This window comes from Cloeon dipterum, chromosome 1, assembly GCF_949628265.1.
Source record: "Cloeon dipterum chromosome 1, ieCloDipt1.1, whole genome shotgun sequence".
Taxonomy (NCBI): domain Eukaryota; kingdom Metazoa; phylum Arthropoda; class Insecta; order Ephemeroptera; family Baetidae; genus Cloeon; species Cloeon dipterum.
This window is the reverse complement of record NC_088786.1, coordinates 6,464,096-6,482,827: the sequence shown is the minus strand read 5'-3', so window position 1 is coordinate 6,482,827 and position 18,732 is coordinate 6,464,096. Positions and strand designations below refer to the sequence as shown.

Here is an 18,732-nt window from a genome sequence, read left to right as displayed (position 1 = left end):
GCCCTCGCATTTATGGTTTAATGACGATTATCCTTATCCGACACGGTAAGACAAGTGTTCTAAGATAAACAAAATATGTTTAATTTGTTTTAGTTTTAAAAAAATAATACAAGTTTAGTATTTTTTAAACAAATTAAAAAATTTTACAACGTAAAACTTTATTTTTTTTTTAAATTAAAACATTATAAAATTTTTTTTTCAATATTACAAATTTTATAATTTTAGTTTGCAAATTTTTAAAAAATAGAATAATTTATTTTATTAATTTTATTGCATATTTCACAGCACAAAATTACTATTTTTTATTTTAAATATTAGGGAAATTACTGGAACATATCAATTGACTTTATCAAAGTAGTACGTAACCTGGTTATGTAACTTTTTCAAAATTTTAATTTTATTGAAATCCTGAGAAGTATTAATTAATATAATTAATTTCAGAAAAATGTAATTCCAATCGATTCAATCGAAAAACTTTAAATTTAGTTATATAGATGCGAAGAAAACCAGCTAAAACCTATTGCTCGCAAAAAAACGTCGCCACTAATAGGAAGCCAAAATTAATAAGCAATATTGCACAATGAATACAATTCCTCTGTGTTGTCTTGATTTAGGACAGGAGAAAAAGTTTTTTTCAGTCCAAAACGTCTGTGTATTTTTTGCAGCCAGTTTTACAGTTCAAAATCTAAAGTGCAAAAAGAGCAAACAAAAAATTAATAAGCAAAATGTGCACGGCTAAAATTATCAGTCGACATACAAAAAACAGCGCTCGTCACTTTTCGGCAGAGGCAGGCATTATTCTGCCCATTACATAAATTTCGGTGTATGGATTTCGCATTATTAACCACGCTGACGTGCGCGAGTCACCAATATCTCTTGGGTACAGGAAAACGCCCGCTGCAAATGAATAAATTCATGTTCGCGTTGCGCGAAAATCTACATGAAATCACACAACACGTGCGCAAACACACAACTACATTCTGCACACACACACACACACACACACACACACACACAAACTCGCTCACCAGGGACGAAATAATGAAGTGAATCATGGCACAGAGATTTTTCCCGCCTACCCGCCGGAACACGCAACAATTTTCAATTCGGCTTTTAATCAACTGCCACTGAATTTTCCGACTGATTTAAAGAGGATTGGTACATATACTAAAGCAGGGAAAATTGTTAGACATTTTCATTTTTTTTTTTTTAAGAATTTCCGCAATTGTCACAAGACTATCGACACGAGATCCACATACTATGTATTATAAATCATTTAAGCACTCGTAAAAACTGATGATTGAAGGTAATGGAGGAAGACGCACAAGGTTGTCAAAAATTTTCTTGCTGCTGCTTCAGTGTTTAGCAGCTGTTTTTTTACAATTAAAAAACAGTTTTTGTTTAGTTTTTAGTTCAAAAATCATCCATGTCAACAAAAACTTTGATATTATTAGGGAGAAAAACTATAAATAAATTGCCTTGAATATTCTGTATTCAATATATGCAGCTGATTTTTTTATTCAATTGTAAAAAAATAAAAAAAGGGATTTAGTAATTTAAAAGTCCCGTATCTTCGTCACGGTTCATGCTCACGGTATCATGCTCACATTCATGAAATACCTGAGTGGATATTTGGAATATAACAAAAAGGGTATTTGGGCTTCATTTATTGATTTTAATTCCATTCAGCAAGCAAATATTTAGTCGAATATCGCATTTTATTCAATATTATAATGGTGTATCTTGAATATTTTCGGCAAATTTGATTGGCTACCATTTATTCAGCTTCAGAAATATTGAAGGTCGATCGAAACACTTCATATTTATGAAAATTTACTAACTTTCCACCCTTTTCAACGTCATAAGACGCGAAATTCATGATTTTCAAGTAAGAAAATTATTTTCGACCCTCTTTTAGGTCGATATCTTGATGGTATTAGGGGAAAAACAACACTTGAAAGAAAAAGCGCACCCCTTCAGTTTATTTTGCCTAACTCAGCTAATTGTCAGTTTATTAATAACCTCTGCACGCGCATATTTTATCCAAGAGAAGGAGTATACGTGTCATTAAGGAGGCCTGCGAGACTTTTGATGCTTCGAAGGGGCGACACACAATTAAGGGCGCGCAATGGCAATCTGTAAAACGACGGCCGGGCGAAAGTTGCGTGTGTTTCGTCCGCAGTCTGCTCGTAAAATGAAAAAGGGCCACACTCTATGGTATAGTGTGGTGCAAGCCAAGCGCAAGTTTGGTGCAAAATAATATATCAGTGCTTGCTTGGGTGGCTGCTTGCGCGCGCCGTGGGTCCTCTCATTAAATTTGAAGCGAAAGAGCCAGCAGGGGCGATAAATTTTAAAAAGGCCTGCCTTTCTCTGCTTCTGAGCAGCTGTGTGCCGTGCTGTTATCAGTCTGCTTAATTTGAAAAGTGGCTTCTCACCCGCCTGCTGATGGCCGCCGGGCAAAAACTAGCTAAATTAGTTAGTTAAGGTCATCAGCGCGCGCCTCGCGCCTTTCCCGCCCGACTAAAAATTTTGATTTGTGAGCGCGCCGCCCGACTTGAATTATGCACTTGTGCCTTTCTGCATTCCGGTGCTGTCTTTTTTATACTCCCTCTCTACAAAATGCAAAATGCCAGAGAGCTTGATGTGAAAATCTCTCCTTTTCTCGGCCTCTTTGCCGATATTTTTCTCAACACTTTTGAGGGGTTCTCATGATTCGTACGCAACAACAAAAAATTAACCCTCATTTTATTCCTCTGGATAGTTCTGAAATTATAAATAAGGAATAAGGGGTTTAATAAATTACCAATTGATTTTAAGAGGGTGTGCGTACTTTAAAAAATTTCAAAACGTTAGGAAAGAGCCAAAGATTTTAAAATTCTAACTTTATTCATCTGGTTGATAATATTTTAAACATTAAAACACAATGTCTATCTCGTGAATAAATTTTAAAAAAAAAACCTTATTTTCTTTGCAAATGACTGCAGAAAAAGGTGAGATTTTGGGTGGGCTTATGATTAAAATATTTAATAATAAATATAATGAGATATGCGTTGGTACATTAAAGAAAATAATGCATAGAATTCTACAAATTTGATTTAAGGGTTTACCTTACAATAAAATAATTTCTACACACTGGAATGATGTTCAAATAATTGTTTTCCAATTTAATTTCCGGAACCAAAATTATTTTAAACTATATTTTACTACTGTAAATCATGATTTTACTTTGTCAAAAGGAAAGATGTGCACATACTACCGTCAGCAGTTCTTAAGCGAAAAAATCCCGACCAAATATTGGTAAGTTTTTAGGATAATTCTGGTTTTAAATTGTTTTTAAAAATCGAAAAATCAATCCCACGCGCCGCACGCAGAGTAAACAGTTTTTTTAATTGCTTAATTATAATAACCAACATTTATTATATAATATTTTTTAACTCCTTGCAAAAACCCCGGTGTAAATATTTTTCACGGTCAATTTAATGTCCTGAATGAGAGGCGGTGAAAATTTTCTCTGAAATCACCATTGACCAGTTCGAACGCTCAGCCTTTTGCGTCTGCAGTGATTCCAGGTTTTTTTATTCAACAAACTAATTGGCTGGCCCGAAACCATTCGTTTTTCGCAAGCATCAAAAAGCTCCAGCTGGTTTTGGCGTGGAATATAAAACAGATATGGGTAGTTTAGAGTGAGGCGAGCATTTTTTTTTATTTAGCAGCGAAATAGAGTCTCTCTGGAGCGCGCGCGCGCGTGTGTGTATTTATATTGTAATTGGAATATTAGCTGATCTGGAAAAAGCAATCTGCGCGTCCGCTGAATTGGCCGGATTGAGCTGGGTAGACAGCTCCTTTTCATTTTTTATTATTCAAATGCATGCAAATCAAAAACCGCGTGCTGAAAGGTCTCCGTGAATGGAAATAAACTCTACGTGCGGCAGAAAATTCGATTCGCTTGGAAATTTTTAATCCGATTCATTCGCCAGTGCAGCAAATTACTCCCTAGCCGGCAGCTTTTTATTCGCCATTTGCAATAAATGCAGACGAGAGGCAGCAGCATTAAATATATCGGGGGTTATTCTTGTTTTGACGCCCGAAATGGGCAGATTTGCGTCGTAAAAGGGCGCTGCTTTGAATACCAAATAAAACGAGGGGTTTCTCCCTCGCGTCCGAGCGGCCGGCCGTTTAGCCACTCGAGGACCGCAATAAAATAAAAATTCAATTCGGCGGCTGCCGACGAGAAATGCAAATAACACCGAGTCCATTCGTCGTAAAAAGCTAGGCCGTCGCGTCGTAAAAAGTGCATCTCGCGGCTGCATACACAGTCGTAATCGTAATTCGAGGCACAGACAAGGAGCTGCGCGCCGCGCTGCTGTAATCCAATTGTGCGAGTTAACACTCCGTGTCGATGATATGATAGTGACCTTCGACCTATTTCTATTGAGAGGGCATCAACCACGCCAAACACGTCGCAGATGAGACCGACGACGACCCCGCCAACCGACCTCGACACAAACAAAAGTCTTTTATTCTTCTTCGCCGCCGCCGCCGCCTTCGCTGCTGCGACACTTATTTAATCGTGGAATCTCGGAAGCGGCGGTTTATTGACGATGCCGTCGCAGTTTTTATGGGTCAATGAGCTTGCAATAGTGGAAAAATCGCAACACTGATTTCATTTAAAATATTAGGTCGAATGTAATGGATAAAGTGACAATTCATAAACAATAAATTGTCCTAAAATTACTATTAACCATTAAAAAACTTTTCATTTTAAAGGCTTCCGTGCTTTCACATTGAAATTTAAACAGCATCTTGTCAAGGAGAACGTAAACATTTCGACGGAGAAATATTGATTTCATCGATTTTTTTTATAATTAAATTGATAAGCCTAAATTAGAGTCCCCAGTTAAATTTCAAACCCCCCAATAATAACTAAAATAGATAACATGTCTCATTACAAGGCTTAGAAAGAATTCTAAAAGGCGAGTTTAGAAGAAAATAGGTTAAATTGCTGAAATTGCAAAGGAGAAGCATAAAGTTTTTGGAAGAAATATCCGGAATGTCTAGAATTTCCTTCAGATTCCTTTACAAATTTTTCTTTTCCTGCATGCCCAGCTTAAGCTACTAAATATAGAAGAATTCGTTTTTGAGCATACCAAGATTCCTTTTTTATCCCTTTAATTTAAGTCAGTTGAGAGGTCTTCTCTTAAATTTTATAATATTCTCTTCTTTATTTTATGATCATTTCGAGGAAATCGATTTGACAGGAAATTTTTCAGAGAGTTTTATTGTTTCGCCATTTTGGGATAAAAATTACAAATAATTACTGATCCGTTTTTATCTACGTTATTTAATTTTCCTCTCCGTTATTTTGCTTCAGTTTCTCTTTTTTTCTGCTGCACGTGCCTAATATTGAACTTTTGTCTCCGCATACCATTGTTTAAAAAAGCGACACAAGTCCGTTCTGGATATGAGAAAAATAGCCTCATGCAGCAAGAGAAATAACAAAATAACGGGCCTGAGAGAAGAAAACAAATCTACTCCATCGCAACATTATTCTGTGCGTCGGCAGTGTACTTTTCCTGTCCCTTTCTGTCTGGCAACGAGGATAAACAATAACAGAGATTAGGAAAGAAGAGAGAGACGGCAGTCGGCAAGATTAATTCTGCTCGAATCCAGAGGATAAATAACGCACGAAACCTATAAATTCGTCTAACGGGGAAAGAGAGCGAAAGCGGTGTACGAAAAGGGTTCACTGATCCGCGCCAAATTCAATTTGCTTGATTATCATCGGCTGGCCGGCGACACGCGCAGATTACTTCCGCGATGCAGCCGCAGGCCGTTAATATAACAAAAAATACACACACAAATATTCGCCCAGATTCATTCTTGTGATTTTGTTAGCGTGGCGGATGAAAAAGGCTGCTCAGGGCTATTTTCCTCTTTTTCCTCCTGCTGACAAACACGAGCCTGTGGATTAGCAGACTAATGCAGTCAAACTGATTTATTTATCTGCAGATTTTTTCAAACAATACGCGGGTAGCTTAAAAAAATAAAAATAAAAAATGGATTTTAGGCAATAAAAAAATATTTGAGCTTTCAACCGTCGCAGATCAGTCAAATGAATTGACGTATTGTTTAGTCATATACAACGATTATAAACTTAACAAAACTATCTCACGAGAAAATTGCAAAAATCATTACAAAAACGAAAAAAATTGGCTTCTGTGAGGTTTTTGGAAATATAAAATTTTGAGTCATTTTTAACTAACTTTTTTAATTTGATGATTACTGCAAATTTGAAATCTGTGCATTTTGTTGTTGGGGCTGAAAAAAATATTCCGGCTGAGCCAAATTTATTAATTATCTTAGCAATAGAAAAGAACAAATTTTCAAATTATATGGAAGGCCACCAGAGCAAATCTTAAAGGTAATTTTTGTATAATTTAAAGTATCAGATTGTTGCAGTTTAAATGTTTCTCTTATGAAAAATACACTAGCAATAAACGCTGCAAGAAAATAAAACATCTAAGAAATGGTAAAAATGCGTATTCCCAAGGTAAAAATATGAAACGTAGTTGTTCGAAATAAACTTATGCCATGAATACCACGACTTAGAAACTGCCTAAAATCGACTTCTTAAGGAAAAACCATAAAAACCCATCAAACAGAATAATTTTAAAATGAAAAAATTATAGAAACACAATTTTTGGTAAGATAGCATTTAATTAATCTGATTACAAAATTTAAACATGATTTTTAAAGGGACACATTCCGTGAAAATTATTCAAAAAAAATGCATCCAGGAGCAATACATTCCTGCAAATGCCGTAAATTCATCGAATATATCTGTCGCTGATCAAGGAAATGCGATGCATTTGCTATTCTACACATTCGAGAAATTCGGGCATCCTTCTTCCTCTTTTGCTGCGTGTAACTCTCATATAGCATCTGGCCACACACCCGAGCGATCGGAACGTCACTTTCGTCCTCTGTGACATTTTTTTAAATCTCGTTCGTCAGCTTCAAGCGCCAAGTAAAAGCATCAAAATGACTCAAGGTAAGAGTTCAATGACAAATAATTTTCTTAAATATAATTAATCTTATTTTTCAGCATGGACATACCCAATGGGAGTAACGCTGCCAAATCCAGGTTTGGAGCAGACACAAAATAGGCTTAGAGCTCTTCGTGCTCAGACGGAAGATACCGAGGTCAAGGATTTCGTCGAGAATATCCCACAATTCGTCCGAGGAAGTCGTCTAAAAAACCTGGGTAAATCTCTTTTGGTCTCGATACCATTAAACGGAGAATTTATAATTTATTCTGATTCTCATGCAGATCCTGAAAAACGAGTCAAATACTTGAAAGCATTGATGGATCTGAAGGGGTGGGATGATAATAAAGAGAACTTGATTCGACACACACAGCGAACTGTCGTTTTTAAAAATTTGCTGAGCTCAGAGGAAGATATTGCGACGAAAGAAGTCATATTAGACAACTTATTCGCATTTTGCCCCAAACACCTGTTGAAAATACATCGCCTGATGGTATGATTTAAGTCTTCTGAATATTTTCAAATAAAATAAATTAATGTTTATAGCTCTTGGATTGGCTTGTTCGCTACGCTGAACAGCTAGAAAGCCTGACTTTGAGAACGGAAGTGCCATTGGGTGTGGTTGCTCTGGAAGATAGCGGAGTGGCTAGTATTTGCCAGATGAAAATGCTCAACAAGCTGGAATTGTGTTCAGTCTACTATTCAGACGTGATAAAAATCTGCTCGACGCTGCGGCAGCTGACGCATATTGATGTCACCATCGTGTCCACATGCGAAGGCTTGGAAGGGGACCTCAACAAATTTTACAGCTCCTTTAGCCTGCTGAAAGTTTTCCTTTTCCGCGCCATTGGAGCTTGTTCCTGCTCACCCCATTATTCAACTTTTGAAGACCACCTCTACGGTCTGTGCGTCAAATATTTGCCAAATATTGAAGTCGTCAGAGAATATGCTGATAATGCCATGTGCAAGAGCCAGAATATTTTGAATTTTCCGAGACTCACCTCGGCGCTTAAGCACTTGAGCACTATTCCCTCTGAATATGATTGGAGCTCCAAATTCCCTGACGTCACTCATCTGAAGGTAAATATTTTGTATTATATTCTCCATTTGTGTTCAAAGCCGTCACATAAAAAATGGCGCAAACAGTTTATATTAATTTTTGGTTTGTTTGCGATTTCAAAACTGTTCATTCTTAACTAAAAATCATTTCTCTTAATATGCTGACAGTAAAAAAATCATTGGCTTACTAACTGTGAATTAATATAATAAAATATACAAATATCGTTTTGCAGATCCAGGAGACGTTAAAATTGGCCAATCCCGATCTTGTGAAGAAACAAATTGAGGCCATGATGCACTTTAAGAAAATAAAGAGCCTGCAGCTGGAACAATTTACGAGTCTGACAAGATTTTTAAATACCTACGGGGCTAATTTGCACACGCTCATTTTGTCAAAACTTCCAAGAAACATTACCGTCTTGGAATTTAAAACCATTTTTGCTTCGTGCCCCAATCTGGAGACGCTTCGTTTGGTTAAAATTCCCAAAGTCACCGATGACGCCATACCATTTGCAAATCCATACCCCTCTTTGAAGGAATTGGAATGGAAACCAACAAGGTGAAACTTTAAAACTTTAACGTATGATCTCATTTTTAATGTTTTATTTCGATTGTTGCAGTTCTGGAAATGCTTGTCTTTCAAAAATTCTCTCAGCAGCAACCAACCTGGAGAAGTTGGTATTGAAAGGCAGGTACTTCAACGTCACTGACATGGAAGAAGTGTCCAAACTGGTGGCCAATAAGAGAATCCTCAAAAATCTCACCACATTTCATTTCCACATGCTAAGCAATAATTCTTATCCGTATCAACAAACTGAGGAAGAGCAGATTGATGAAGATTGGATCAAGCTTTTTGTAGCTTTGGGCAGCCTGATCAGAAATGCTTCTGTGGTGATCCCTAATTTAGTTGACGTTGAAGTCATGCCCGGAACACGCATTGTGACTCGAAAAGTCGAAAATTCTTGTAAGTGCTTTCTCCAGACCTCACGTGGCTATTTGCTAGAATTAGAAACACTGACACAGCTAGGCTGTCGTAAATTATCTGAGTTTATTTCAGAGTATAAATTGGTTGACTTTAAATAATTTATTTCTTCAGGTCAATCGATGAATACGCCGAATGAACCTTTTACATACTATATATTATAAGGTACGAAAAGTACTGGTAAAATATTTAAGTAGCTTTTCAATTAAATTATTCTCACGTAAATTATAAACAAAATGAATATGTATATCATAAATAACTTATTTTAAATTATTAATTAGATCCGCTTGCTTTTTAACTATAAGCAACAAATACCAATGTGACATAAAAATGAAATTTTATTTTCATTTGATGCCAGATTTGTAAAAATTAGTAAAATTATTTAAATAAACGCGGCTCCTATTGGACCGATTTGCTCCTAAATAAATAAATCAATAAAACACGCTGTTTTATTTTTCTTGATATTCGTTCCTGTGACAACTGTGGTAGCAGAAGAGTTAAAAATCAATAAAATTAGTTTTAAAAAGTTTTGATAAAGCTGTTGTTAATATTTCTTTGCAATTAAGATACATTTCTGCACACTATTTTCTCTTAATTTGGCTCCTGCATTATGAAAGATAAATTCTACATCCCGTCAAGGCTTTGATTTCATGCTGCCATTCTTCAATTTCTCAGTATTATTTTATAATAGTGTCTTACTTGTTTGTGCTTCTTTTTTCAACTCTTTCACAGACAAATAAATTTAATGTGTTTCTATAAACAATGGTAGGCACAGTTTTCATTTTTAGACTTGATATAAAAATATATTTGTGTTGTAAAATTAATTATATTTTTTTCAATATTTTAACTGCTCACTTTTTGATATTTTTCCTAATGCTCTTTCATCAATTGGATTTGGTTTAAATGAAAATCAAATAAAAATTAGTTGAAGCCATGCTGTACATCTATGAAATATTAAGAATGCATAAGTTTACTACACACATGTGTGTGTTTCATTGTAGAAATATGTATAGGGATAAATTGCTTGAATATTTAGAGAATGTACAATTTCAGGAATTTTCTCTAATGTTTTCCCTCTTCCAGCCAGACCAGCCGATCCCCCACCTTTTGAGCAACCAATATTTATCTAAAACTTATTCTTCCTCTATTCTCGCACATTTCCTAGAGCTTTTCACAATTTTTACAAGGTAGGTGGGTAGGTCGATGTTTCAATTTTATACATATTTTTCCATTCATTTAATTCAACCAATTGTTTTAGAAGAAAATGGAGAATGATTCGAGGCTGTCGTTGACAAGGATTAGGCTGAATAAACTCAAGAGGATCGTGACTTTGAAGGAGCTTGCAATAAAAGTGATCGTAAAAAATATCGCCAACTGGTCGGGAGGGCAAGTTGAAAATCTAAGGAATCTGTGTGAGTATGATTTTGTCCAGGCAACTTGTAAATTTCAATTTTTTCAAATTAGCCCCACCAATGCGCCAGGAAGTGTTGCAAGCAGTAATGAGCCTTAAGAGTCCCTTTAAAATAGATTTTGATAGAATAACACGTGCTTTGGAACTGTTACTATGCCCCGAGGAGAATACTGGGACACATTCTCTTGAACTAGATGGCTATTTATCATTCCTCCCAGTAGATATAGCTTATAATAAGATCCAGAAGGTAAAATAAATCTAATAATCCTTCATATTTAATTAGGAACTCATACTTTCAGATCGTGAAAATGATTTTTAACGGAGCACCAAATCTTCGGTCATTATCTTTGAATCATCCAGATTGGTCTCTACTCTTACGAGTAAACAGACACATCTTCAAAAATTTGAACAAACTTGAAATGCTTCAAAAACTCGAACTGAATAAAATCCGCTACAAAAACCTGGCGTATATATGCAAGAAGCTAAAAAATTTGAGGCACGTTACAGTCACTTTTATGACGGACTCTTTCCATTTCCGCATCGAAAACGACATCGACGAATTCAGGAGAAGCTTTTCGCATTTGAAAGTGTTCTGCTTTGCTTCAAGTTCGTCATATTATTGCAGCACTGTCATGTTTTCAAATTTTGAATTGCACCTTCGCTTTTTGTGCATTCAATATCTGCCGAATCTGGAGGTTGCCGGCGAATACTTCGACACTGAACGCTGCAACTGTCAATGGATCGTCCATTTTCCATCTCAAATTTCCTCCTTGCAGCATCTCAGCACACCTGCTGAAGAACGCGAATGGAGCACAACGTTCCCCAATGTCACTCATTTAAAGGTACTCAATCAACGGTTGAAATTGTAATTTTTTTAACAAGAATTTGATTGCAGGTTCACTTTTTTGATGTGATTACGGAGAAACAACTAGAAGCAATGTTGCAGTTTCCAAAAATTGTAGGCTTGAATTTAGAACGCTTTCCGACAAAGGATATCATGCAGAAATTTTTGGTTCACTATGGTGAAAAGTTAGACACCCTCATTTTGAACTTGTCTCGTGAAAGCCATATTAGTTTGGAATTGGAAACTCTCTTCCAGTCTTGTCCGAAATTAGAAAAGCTTTGCTTGAAAAATGTGAGCCTGAAAAACGAATCAATGCAGTCCTTCCCTTCCTTGAGAGAATTAGACTGGCAGCCAAACAGGTAAACTCAATTATTCACAATTTAAACCTAAAACTTATTCACATATTAATTAAGGAATGCCTATGCGCGTCTTTCCAAAATCCTGCCAGCAGTTCCAAATCTGGAAAGGCTTTACATGAAAACAAGATGCTTTAAAGCAATTGATCTGAAGAAAGTGTCACGGTTGTTCAGGCAAAAGAAAATTCTCAAGGAGCTTGTAACAATTAATTTTGAATTGCATCCCTATGGACATTACTTCGAAATCGTAAACGGTCCGTTCAACCATTTCTTGAAAGCTTTGAAGTTATTCATAAAAAGAGCTTCAGCGTTTCTCCCCAAGCTGGTTGATGTCCAGCTCCGCTTCTCATCAATCTTATTGAAAAATCCTGCTGGTGTTGTTTTGAACCTTCCACCTGTTTTGATAAGAAATGTGGACCCTGAAAACCAAAAAACACCGCACACCGTCACGCAACTAGGCCATCCAGACCTAGTACATTTTCTCGAAGAATTTTGGCAGCACTCACAATTCATAGATTAAAATTGGGATTATTTCCTTTAGTTAGATGCTGCATGTAAGAAGCTTCAAAAATGACATAAAAATATAGGTGTACTGCCTACACTGTTTTTTGCATTTTATAGACTGCGTGATCGTGAAATAAACAAATCCAAAAATAGAATAAGATCTTTCCATTTTTAAAAATACCATCACTATCAAGCAGAAGATCAGATAAGATGGCCTACAAAACTGTTGGTCGGAAAAATATTTTAATTTTACTGTGTGTTTATAGGGATCTTATTTTACTGTACGTTTTACTGTTTGTATCGTTTGTAGTTAAAGGCACTGGACTGGTATGCAACCCGCGCAAAAACTCTGTGTTGCGGCACAGTCTCCATTTCTTTGCAATGCGTACAGAATTATTTATCAAGTTTGGGCTTGACGAATTGAAATGCCAGACATTTTCTTCCAAGAGAACATAAATATGCTATCTTCTACTGCGAGGGAATTGCCTGGCATTTTCAAAATTCACAAGGAATAATCAAGAGCATTTCCGCGTTATTTGTCAGATATTTTAAAATTAGAGCTGCACTATTCCACTTTTTCTAAAAAAATATTTACGAGCCATTTTCCTGTTACACGTAAAGAGTTTTTAGACAATGAGAGAATAAAAATTATAATTCATTTTCTGAAACAGGGAATTTTTCGGTTGAATATTTTAATATTGAATAATTGAAGCTATACACGTCATTACTTTTAAAACAAAAACCTTCAATACTTTCCTACCGGGAACCTCCAAAATTCATATATAGTTATATTTTTAATAGTTAATAAATAGTTCAAATTTAAGTATCTTAAAAAACAACACGATAGAATAAAATGTTGATATGCTGCCACCTCTGACGGACTCAATCCAAGCGATGCAGAAAATGTCTTTCATGAATGTCACGAATTCCAATAATCTTCCTGAACGCATTTCATTATTTGGTGAATTCATATTTATAGAGTCACTTCAGGCAGAGCAGGCAGCAGGTGCTTCATTTCGGCCACTTCTTTGGGTATTTAATTTACCTATATGTCGTCATCACAACACATCAGGTATAGTAAAAAATTGTTATCTGCTTGAATGAATTCAATTCTTAAAACCCTGATCTAATCTACAAGTAATAATCTGTTTAGGGCAACTATGGAAAACGCTAAAAACTTGCATCTGACTAGAACTAGGCTAAAAAACCTCAAGAGACGTGTTAGTTTGAAAGAAATAACGTCACAATACATCGTAAACAATCTAAAGCATTACATTGGATACGAAAGCAGAAATCTGGCAGATTTGTGTAAGATACATGCAGCGTACTGATTTATCGACTAAAAATATTCAATATTACAGCTCCTCCTGTGCGTCGAGATGTGTTGCAAACTTTAACAAATCTGAAGTGCAAGAATAGCGAAAGTGAGAATCTTGAGTTTTGCAGATATCTAAAGCATGCATTTCCGCTTTTACTGAGCAAAGGCGAGACAATTGGGACTCATAGTCTAAATCTAGACAACCTGCTGACATTTTGCCCAATATATTTAACGGATAGTTTTCTACAAAAGGTATTTAACATAAATTAATTCAATATTAAATTTTTTAAAAATCACAAATAATTAAACAGCGCTTGGAGGATATTGTACGTCACGCTCCAGATCTCCAATCCCTGAGAGCAAGAGCGGAGATGGCTTTCGGACAGATTTGCATAGAGAAACCAGTACTGGCGTCAATTTGCCAGCTAAAAAATCTGACCAAACTTGAACTGAGCCCAGTCTTCTACCAAGACGTGATGATGATCTGCAATAGTCTCAGAAAACTAGAGCACCTTGACGTCTCCACACCCTCACCTTGCCAAAATATCGGAGACAACCTGGACGAATTTGTCAGCACCTTTGGCCTCTTGAAAGTTTTCCTTTTCCGTGGTGATGCCATTTGCACCTGTTTGCCTGATTCTTTGACGTTTGAGGACCATCTTTGTACCCTGTGCATTGAGCATTTGCCCAATCTCGAGGTCGTCAGGAACTATGCTGAGAGTACGGTTTACAAATGGCGAACTGTTATTAATTTTCCAACCGGAACCTCAGCACTGAAGCACTTGTACACGCGTCCCGCCGTTCGAGATTGGACTTCAACATTTCCTGACGTCACAAACCTGAAGGTATAATATATTATCTTTATATGGATGTAAATAAAAATATCAGCTAAAAATCTGAAAATCAAAATGTCGTCAGTGGTCCTGATTTTTTTATCCTGGCCGATTGTTTGGATTTTAAAAGCAAAAACGACAAGCAGCCTCAGAAATCACTGTTTAAATCGAAGCAAATTTGATTATTTTTATACCGAGCAGTGAAAATGTCACTTTTATTAATCCACTACAGTGCATGGACTCCAAAAATTCCAACGTCATTCTTATGTTCAAAAATTTAGCTTCTGAAAAAACATGTTTTTTTTATTTACAATGCGTCCTGCTTTATTAACACTTGTAAATAAATGTGATTTAATAATTTTAGATCTGCCCGGAGTTACATGACGAGAACAGCAACGACCAAATTGAGGCGATGATGCACTTTAGAAAAATAGAGAGCTTGCATTTGGAACGAATGCCGAAACTGTCACTCATGAATCGATTCCTGAAACAATATGGAGCAAGTTTGCACACTCTAATTCTATCAAGCCTTACTGGAAACGATGTAGATTTGAAATTCAGCGCCATTTTCGACTCATGCCCTCGTCTAGAGAAGCTCCGCTTGTTTAACATGCGAAAAATCGTCGATGATGTCACACCATTTGAAACGCCTTACCCCTCATTAAAAGAATTTGAATGGGAGCCGATAAGGTACATATTTCAAATTTAAATTCCACCAATTTGAATTAAATCCATTTAAATTGCAGATCGGGAAATGCTTTTCTATCAAACATCCTCTCGGCGGCCACAAATTTGGAGAAATTGGTGCTACGAAGCAGCTATTTCAACGTGGCCGACCTAGGAAGAGTAAACACCTTGATTACCAGAAAGAAGATTCTTAGAGAACTCACCACATTTCATTTTGAGATTTTTATGGACAAGTCTTATCCTTTTGGACACTACCATGAACAAATAGTAGAAAGCAACACTAAGAAATTTTTACAGGCCATCAGTGACTTCACGAAAAAAGCTTCAGTGCACCTCCCTAAATTGGTTGATGTCGAATTTATGCCTTTGTCGGTAGCTGTGAAAAACAAATTTAGCACTGTTATATTCCAAAGGATCAATACTCGTTTCAACCAATCCTCCAAAGAAATCGATACCCTGAGACCCCTCGCATTAGCACACCTGGCAAAATTTTTAAAAGCTTACAAATTGTATTAGATTCCGGGCTGATTTTTGTTTAGTCCGTGAACTTTCATTTCAAACGTTGACGTCTTGCTGTTTGTAGAGGAAAGAATGGGAGTCGATTGGATTCACACAGAAAATGACATTATTGTAAATTTTTGAACTCGAATTCCATTCAACTCTGCTTCCGGACTCAAAATTCCTGATGCGGCGTGGCTCTTTATTAGTCTGATTATACATTTTTACAACAGAACAAGAAAGATCAGAATTGTGCAATTTCATGTAGATGCTTTTTCAGCTGTGGTGGCAGCTGCTACATGATGTTTACTATAAAATACAAATTTCACACTACTAAATCAGAATAATATTTTATTTCGACACTACTGGACCTGGGGTCAGCTGAAGGGAAATGTAACAAAAATAATATATATAGGGGTTTTCGTGCTATGCACAGTCAAATCAGGGGAATTTTTACAGTACTTAAGGAATTATTTTGTTGAGAAATGTGATTTGAGGGGGTAAATAAATTAAGGAAAACGGAATTCTTCTAGGAATAACTGTTGAAGATGATTCAAATAATTTGCATGGCTTATCTCATGCAAAGATTTATGGAATTTCCTCTTTTCTCCATGCATGCTTTGCCTCATACAAAACTCGCATCTGGTATTCTAGGCGTTGCAGCTGCAACCAGAGGTGAGTTTATATCATCACAACCTGGAAAATTAATTATTATAAAAAATCGAAAGTACGCTATTTGTGCATATTAAATTATTGTTACTTCATTGAAGATTAAAAAATGGAGGGTAGTGAGAGACTGATATTGACGAGATTAAGGCTGGATTGCCTTAAAAAGCGCACAAGTTTGCAGAAACTCGCTATTCAAAGTATCATCAAAGATATCATCGATCCAGAAGGGAAAATTGGAAAGAGCCTCAGGAATTTATGTAAGTTTGACGCAATTCAGTTCGAATTAAATGTTAACCAGCGCCTTTTGATCTAGCATCTCCAATGCGCCGGGAAGTGCTGCAAACACTAATGGACCTGAAGTGTCCGGTGCTAGTCACTGGACATAAAATGACTTTTCAAAAAGTATTGGAGGCTTTTGTACTTTTGCTGAGCTTTGAGGAGAATCTTGGAACGCATTCCCTCAAACTCGACAACTTCCTTCAATTTTGCTCGGAAGAATGGGTCCATGAATGGCTTCCTGAGGTTTTAAATCAATTTCAAAGAAAATTCTGACGATTTTATCAATTAAATTTTCCTTAGATAATGAACAAGATCGTTAGCGAAGCTCCAAATCTTCGATCACTGGCAGTAATGCAGACGAGAAACATGCTTGGTTTCGAGGGCTCCAGCCAGAACATTCTGAAAGCAATATTCAAACTGGAAATGCTGCGCAAACTCGAACTGGCCTCAATAAGCTACACTAGCCTGATGGAAATATGCCAGAAGCTGAGAAACTTGAGACACGTGGACGTTTCCTTTCCATTCTGCTGTTGTTTCCTTGTCGGACGCAATATTCACGAATTCAAACGCACCTTTGGTCTCTTGAGGGTGTTTTTATTTCAAGACGTCCATTGCACTTGCCGAGCTGCCTGTTCGAATTTTGGTGACGTTCTTTACCGGATGTGCTTAAAGTGCCTGCCAGATCTTGAGGTCATTCGAGATTATTTTGATGGGAGGAAATGCGTCTGTGTGCCATCAATCGTCAATTTTCCACCAACTGAATCGGCCTTGCAGCACCTCTGCGCAACGTATCAAAATTTGAAATCGCACAGGAATTTCCCCAACGTCACGCATCTAAAGGTATTGAAAAATTAATGGAGCCTCAGTTCTTTTATTCGTTTAATAAAAATTTCAGGTTCACTTTTTGGACTTGCTCGAGGAGGATGGGAATACGGACAACGAAGACGTTGGAAAGTTCTCGAAAATCAAAGGCCTGCATTTGGAATTTATTCCATCATCGGAATATTTGAATAGATTTTTAGTCATCGTTGGGAAAAAATTGCAAACTCTCATCCTGTCTCGAAATTTGTACGAATGCGGGTTGAATGTGGACTTCAAAACCATTGCCGACTCTTGTCCACAACTAGAAAAACTCTGCTTGAGAAACGTGCAAATGGTATTTGGCTGCTCGAAAAATATGAAACCTTTCCCTTCATTAAAAGAGCTTGAATGGCAACCATGCAGGTATCTAAATTATTGAAGAAAAAATCTTAAAATATTCATTTTATAATTTTAGATACACCCATTTGTCCAAAGTTCTCTCCGTGGCGACGAAACTGGAGAAGTTATTCATGGCGAGCAAGTTTTTCAAGGCAAGAGATTTGAGAAAGGCGTCCTATTTGGTTGCCAGGAAGAGAATTCTGAGAGAGTTGACGACTTTCCATTTCGAGCTCTTCGCGAGTGATTCAAATCACTACCAAAGCGAACGCATAGACGATAATTTCATTGCATTTCTTAAAGCGTTGAAATGCTTCACGAAAGACGCATCCGCGTACCTGCCAAAGTTGGTAGATGTCAAATTTAACTTCTCGTCAATAGCAGTTAGCGAATTTCCTACCAGTATGAATATCGCTCCTGTCCTGATACGAACCTCTGACCCTGAAAACCTTTTTACACTGGAAACAATCAAGAAACTAGGCCATCCTGACCTAGCATTGCTCCTGGAAGAATACAGGCCGTAGTGAAGAAATCGGACGCATGATTTTTCAAGACAACAAAATGACAAGGGCAGTTTTTTCATTCTTTAATTTTGTTCCTCAAAACTTGATTTTTTTAAATTCTCAAGCCTTATTGGTCAGAATTTTTCAAAGAATGATTTTATCGCTGATTTTCTCTGTCCCTTGGTCCCATGTCGTTTTCACGTTCGATTAAACAATCTTAATAAAATTAGTTGTCTTTCTTTCGGATTATCTGTTGTGGAAAATAAAATTACATGGTTACGTGGACAATTTTAAGTAAAATTTTAGATTTTTAGGGCATTAAATATACTTTTGGAACTTACACTTTCATTTTTTTCAACATAATTCATGGATTTTTTTTTACTTATGGGTATTTCAAGCTTTTTGAGCCCTTTTCCAAGAACAAAATATTCAATGGGATGTTTTAATCGATTATAAACTGAAATAAAACTGACCTTTAATAGCAAAGTAAACTTTTTTTGCATTTAAATCTGACTAAATAAAATCCACCAAAAAAGGTTTTAAATC

General features: G+C 36.4%; 1 protein-coding gene and 3 long non-coding RNA genes across 4 annotated transcripts; all 4 read left to right on the top strand.

Annotated features, from left to right (window-relative positions):
- The first annotated feature begins 7,036 nt into the window (after positions 1–7,036).
- Positions 7,037–8,391, top strand: LOC135934788 (uncharacterized). The gene is made up of 6 exons (XM_065476774.1): positions 7,037–7,051; positions 7,106–7,264; positions 7,331–7,539; positions 7,593–8,126; positions 8,193–8,208; positions 8,339–8,391. Exons 1-6 carry the CDS (start codon positions 7,042–7,044, stop codon positions 8,389–8,391), a joined length of 981 nt encoding a protein of 326 aa, XP_065332846.1. The 5' UTR covers positions 7,037–7,041.
- A 68-nt stretch (positions 8,392–8,459) lies between these two features.
- On the top strand, positions 8,460–8,826 carry LOC135942773 (uncharacterized). The gene is made up of 2 exons (XR_010575126.1): positions 8,460–8,664; positions 8,726–8,826. It is a non-coding gene; the product is annotated as an uncharacterized LOC135942773 (long non-coding RNA).
- Positions 8,827–13,195: 4,369 nt separating this feature from the next.
- LOC135948226 (uncharacterized) lies at positions 13,196–13,766 on the top strand. Its single transcript, XR_010575788.1, has 3 exons — positions 13,196–13,274; positions 13,356–13,510; positions 13,564–13,766. It is a non-coding gene; the product is annotated as an uncharacterized LOC135948226 (long non-coding RNA).
- Positions 13,767–17,194: 3,428 nt separating this feature from the next.
- LOC135947138 (uncharacterized) lies at positions 17,195–18,035 on the top strand. Its single transcript, XR_010575586.1, has 3 exons — positions 17,195–17,326; positions 17,382–17,710; positions 17,763–18,035. It is a non-coding gene; the product is annotated as an uncharacterized LOC135947138 (long non-coding RNA).
- Positions 18,036–18,732: the final 697 nt, after the last annotated feature.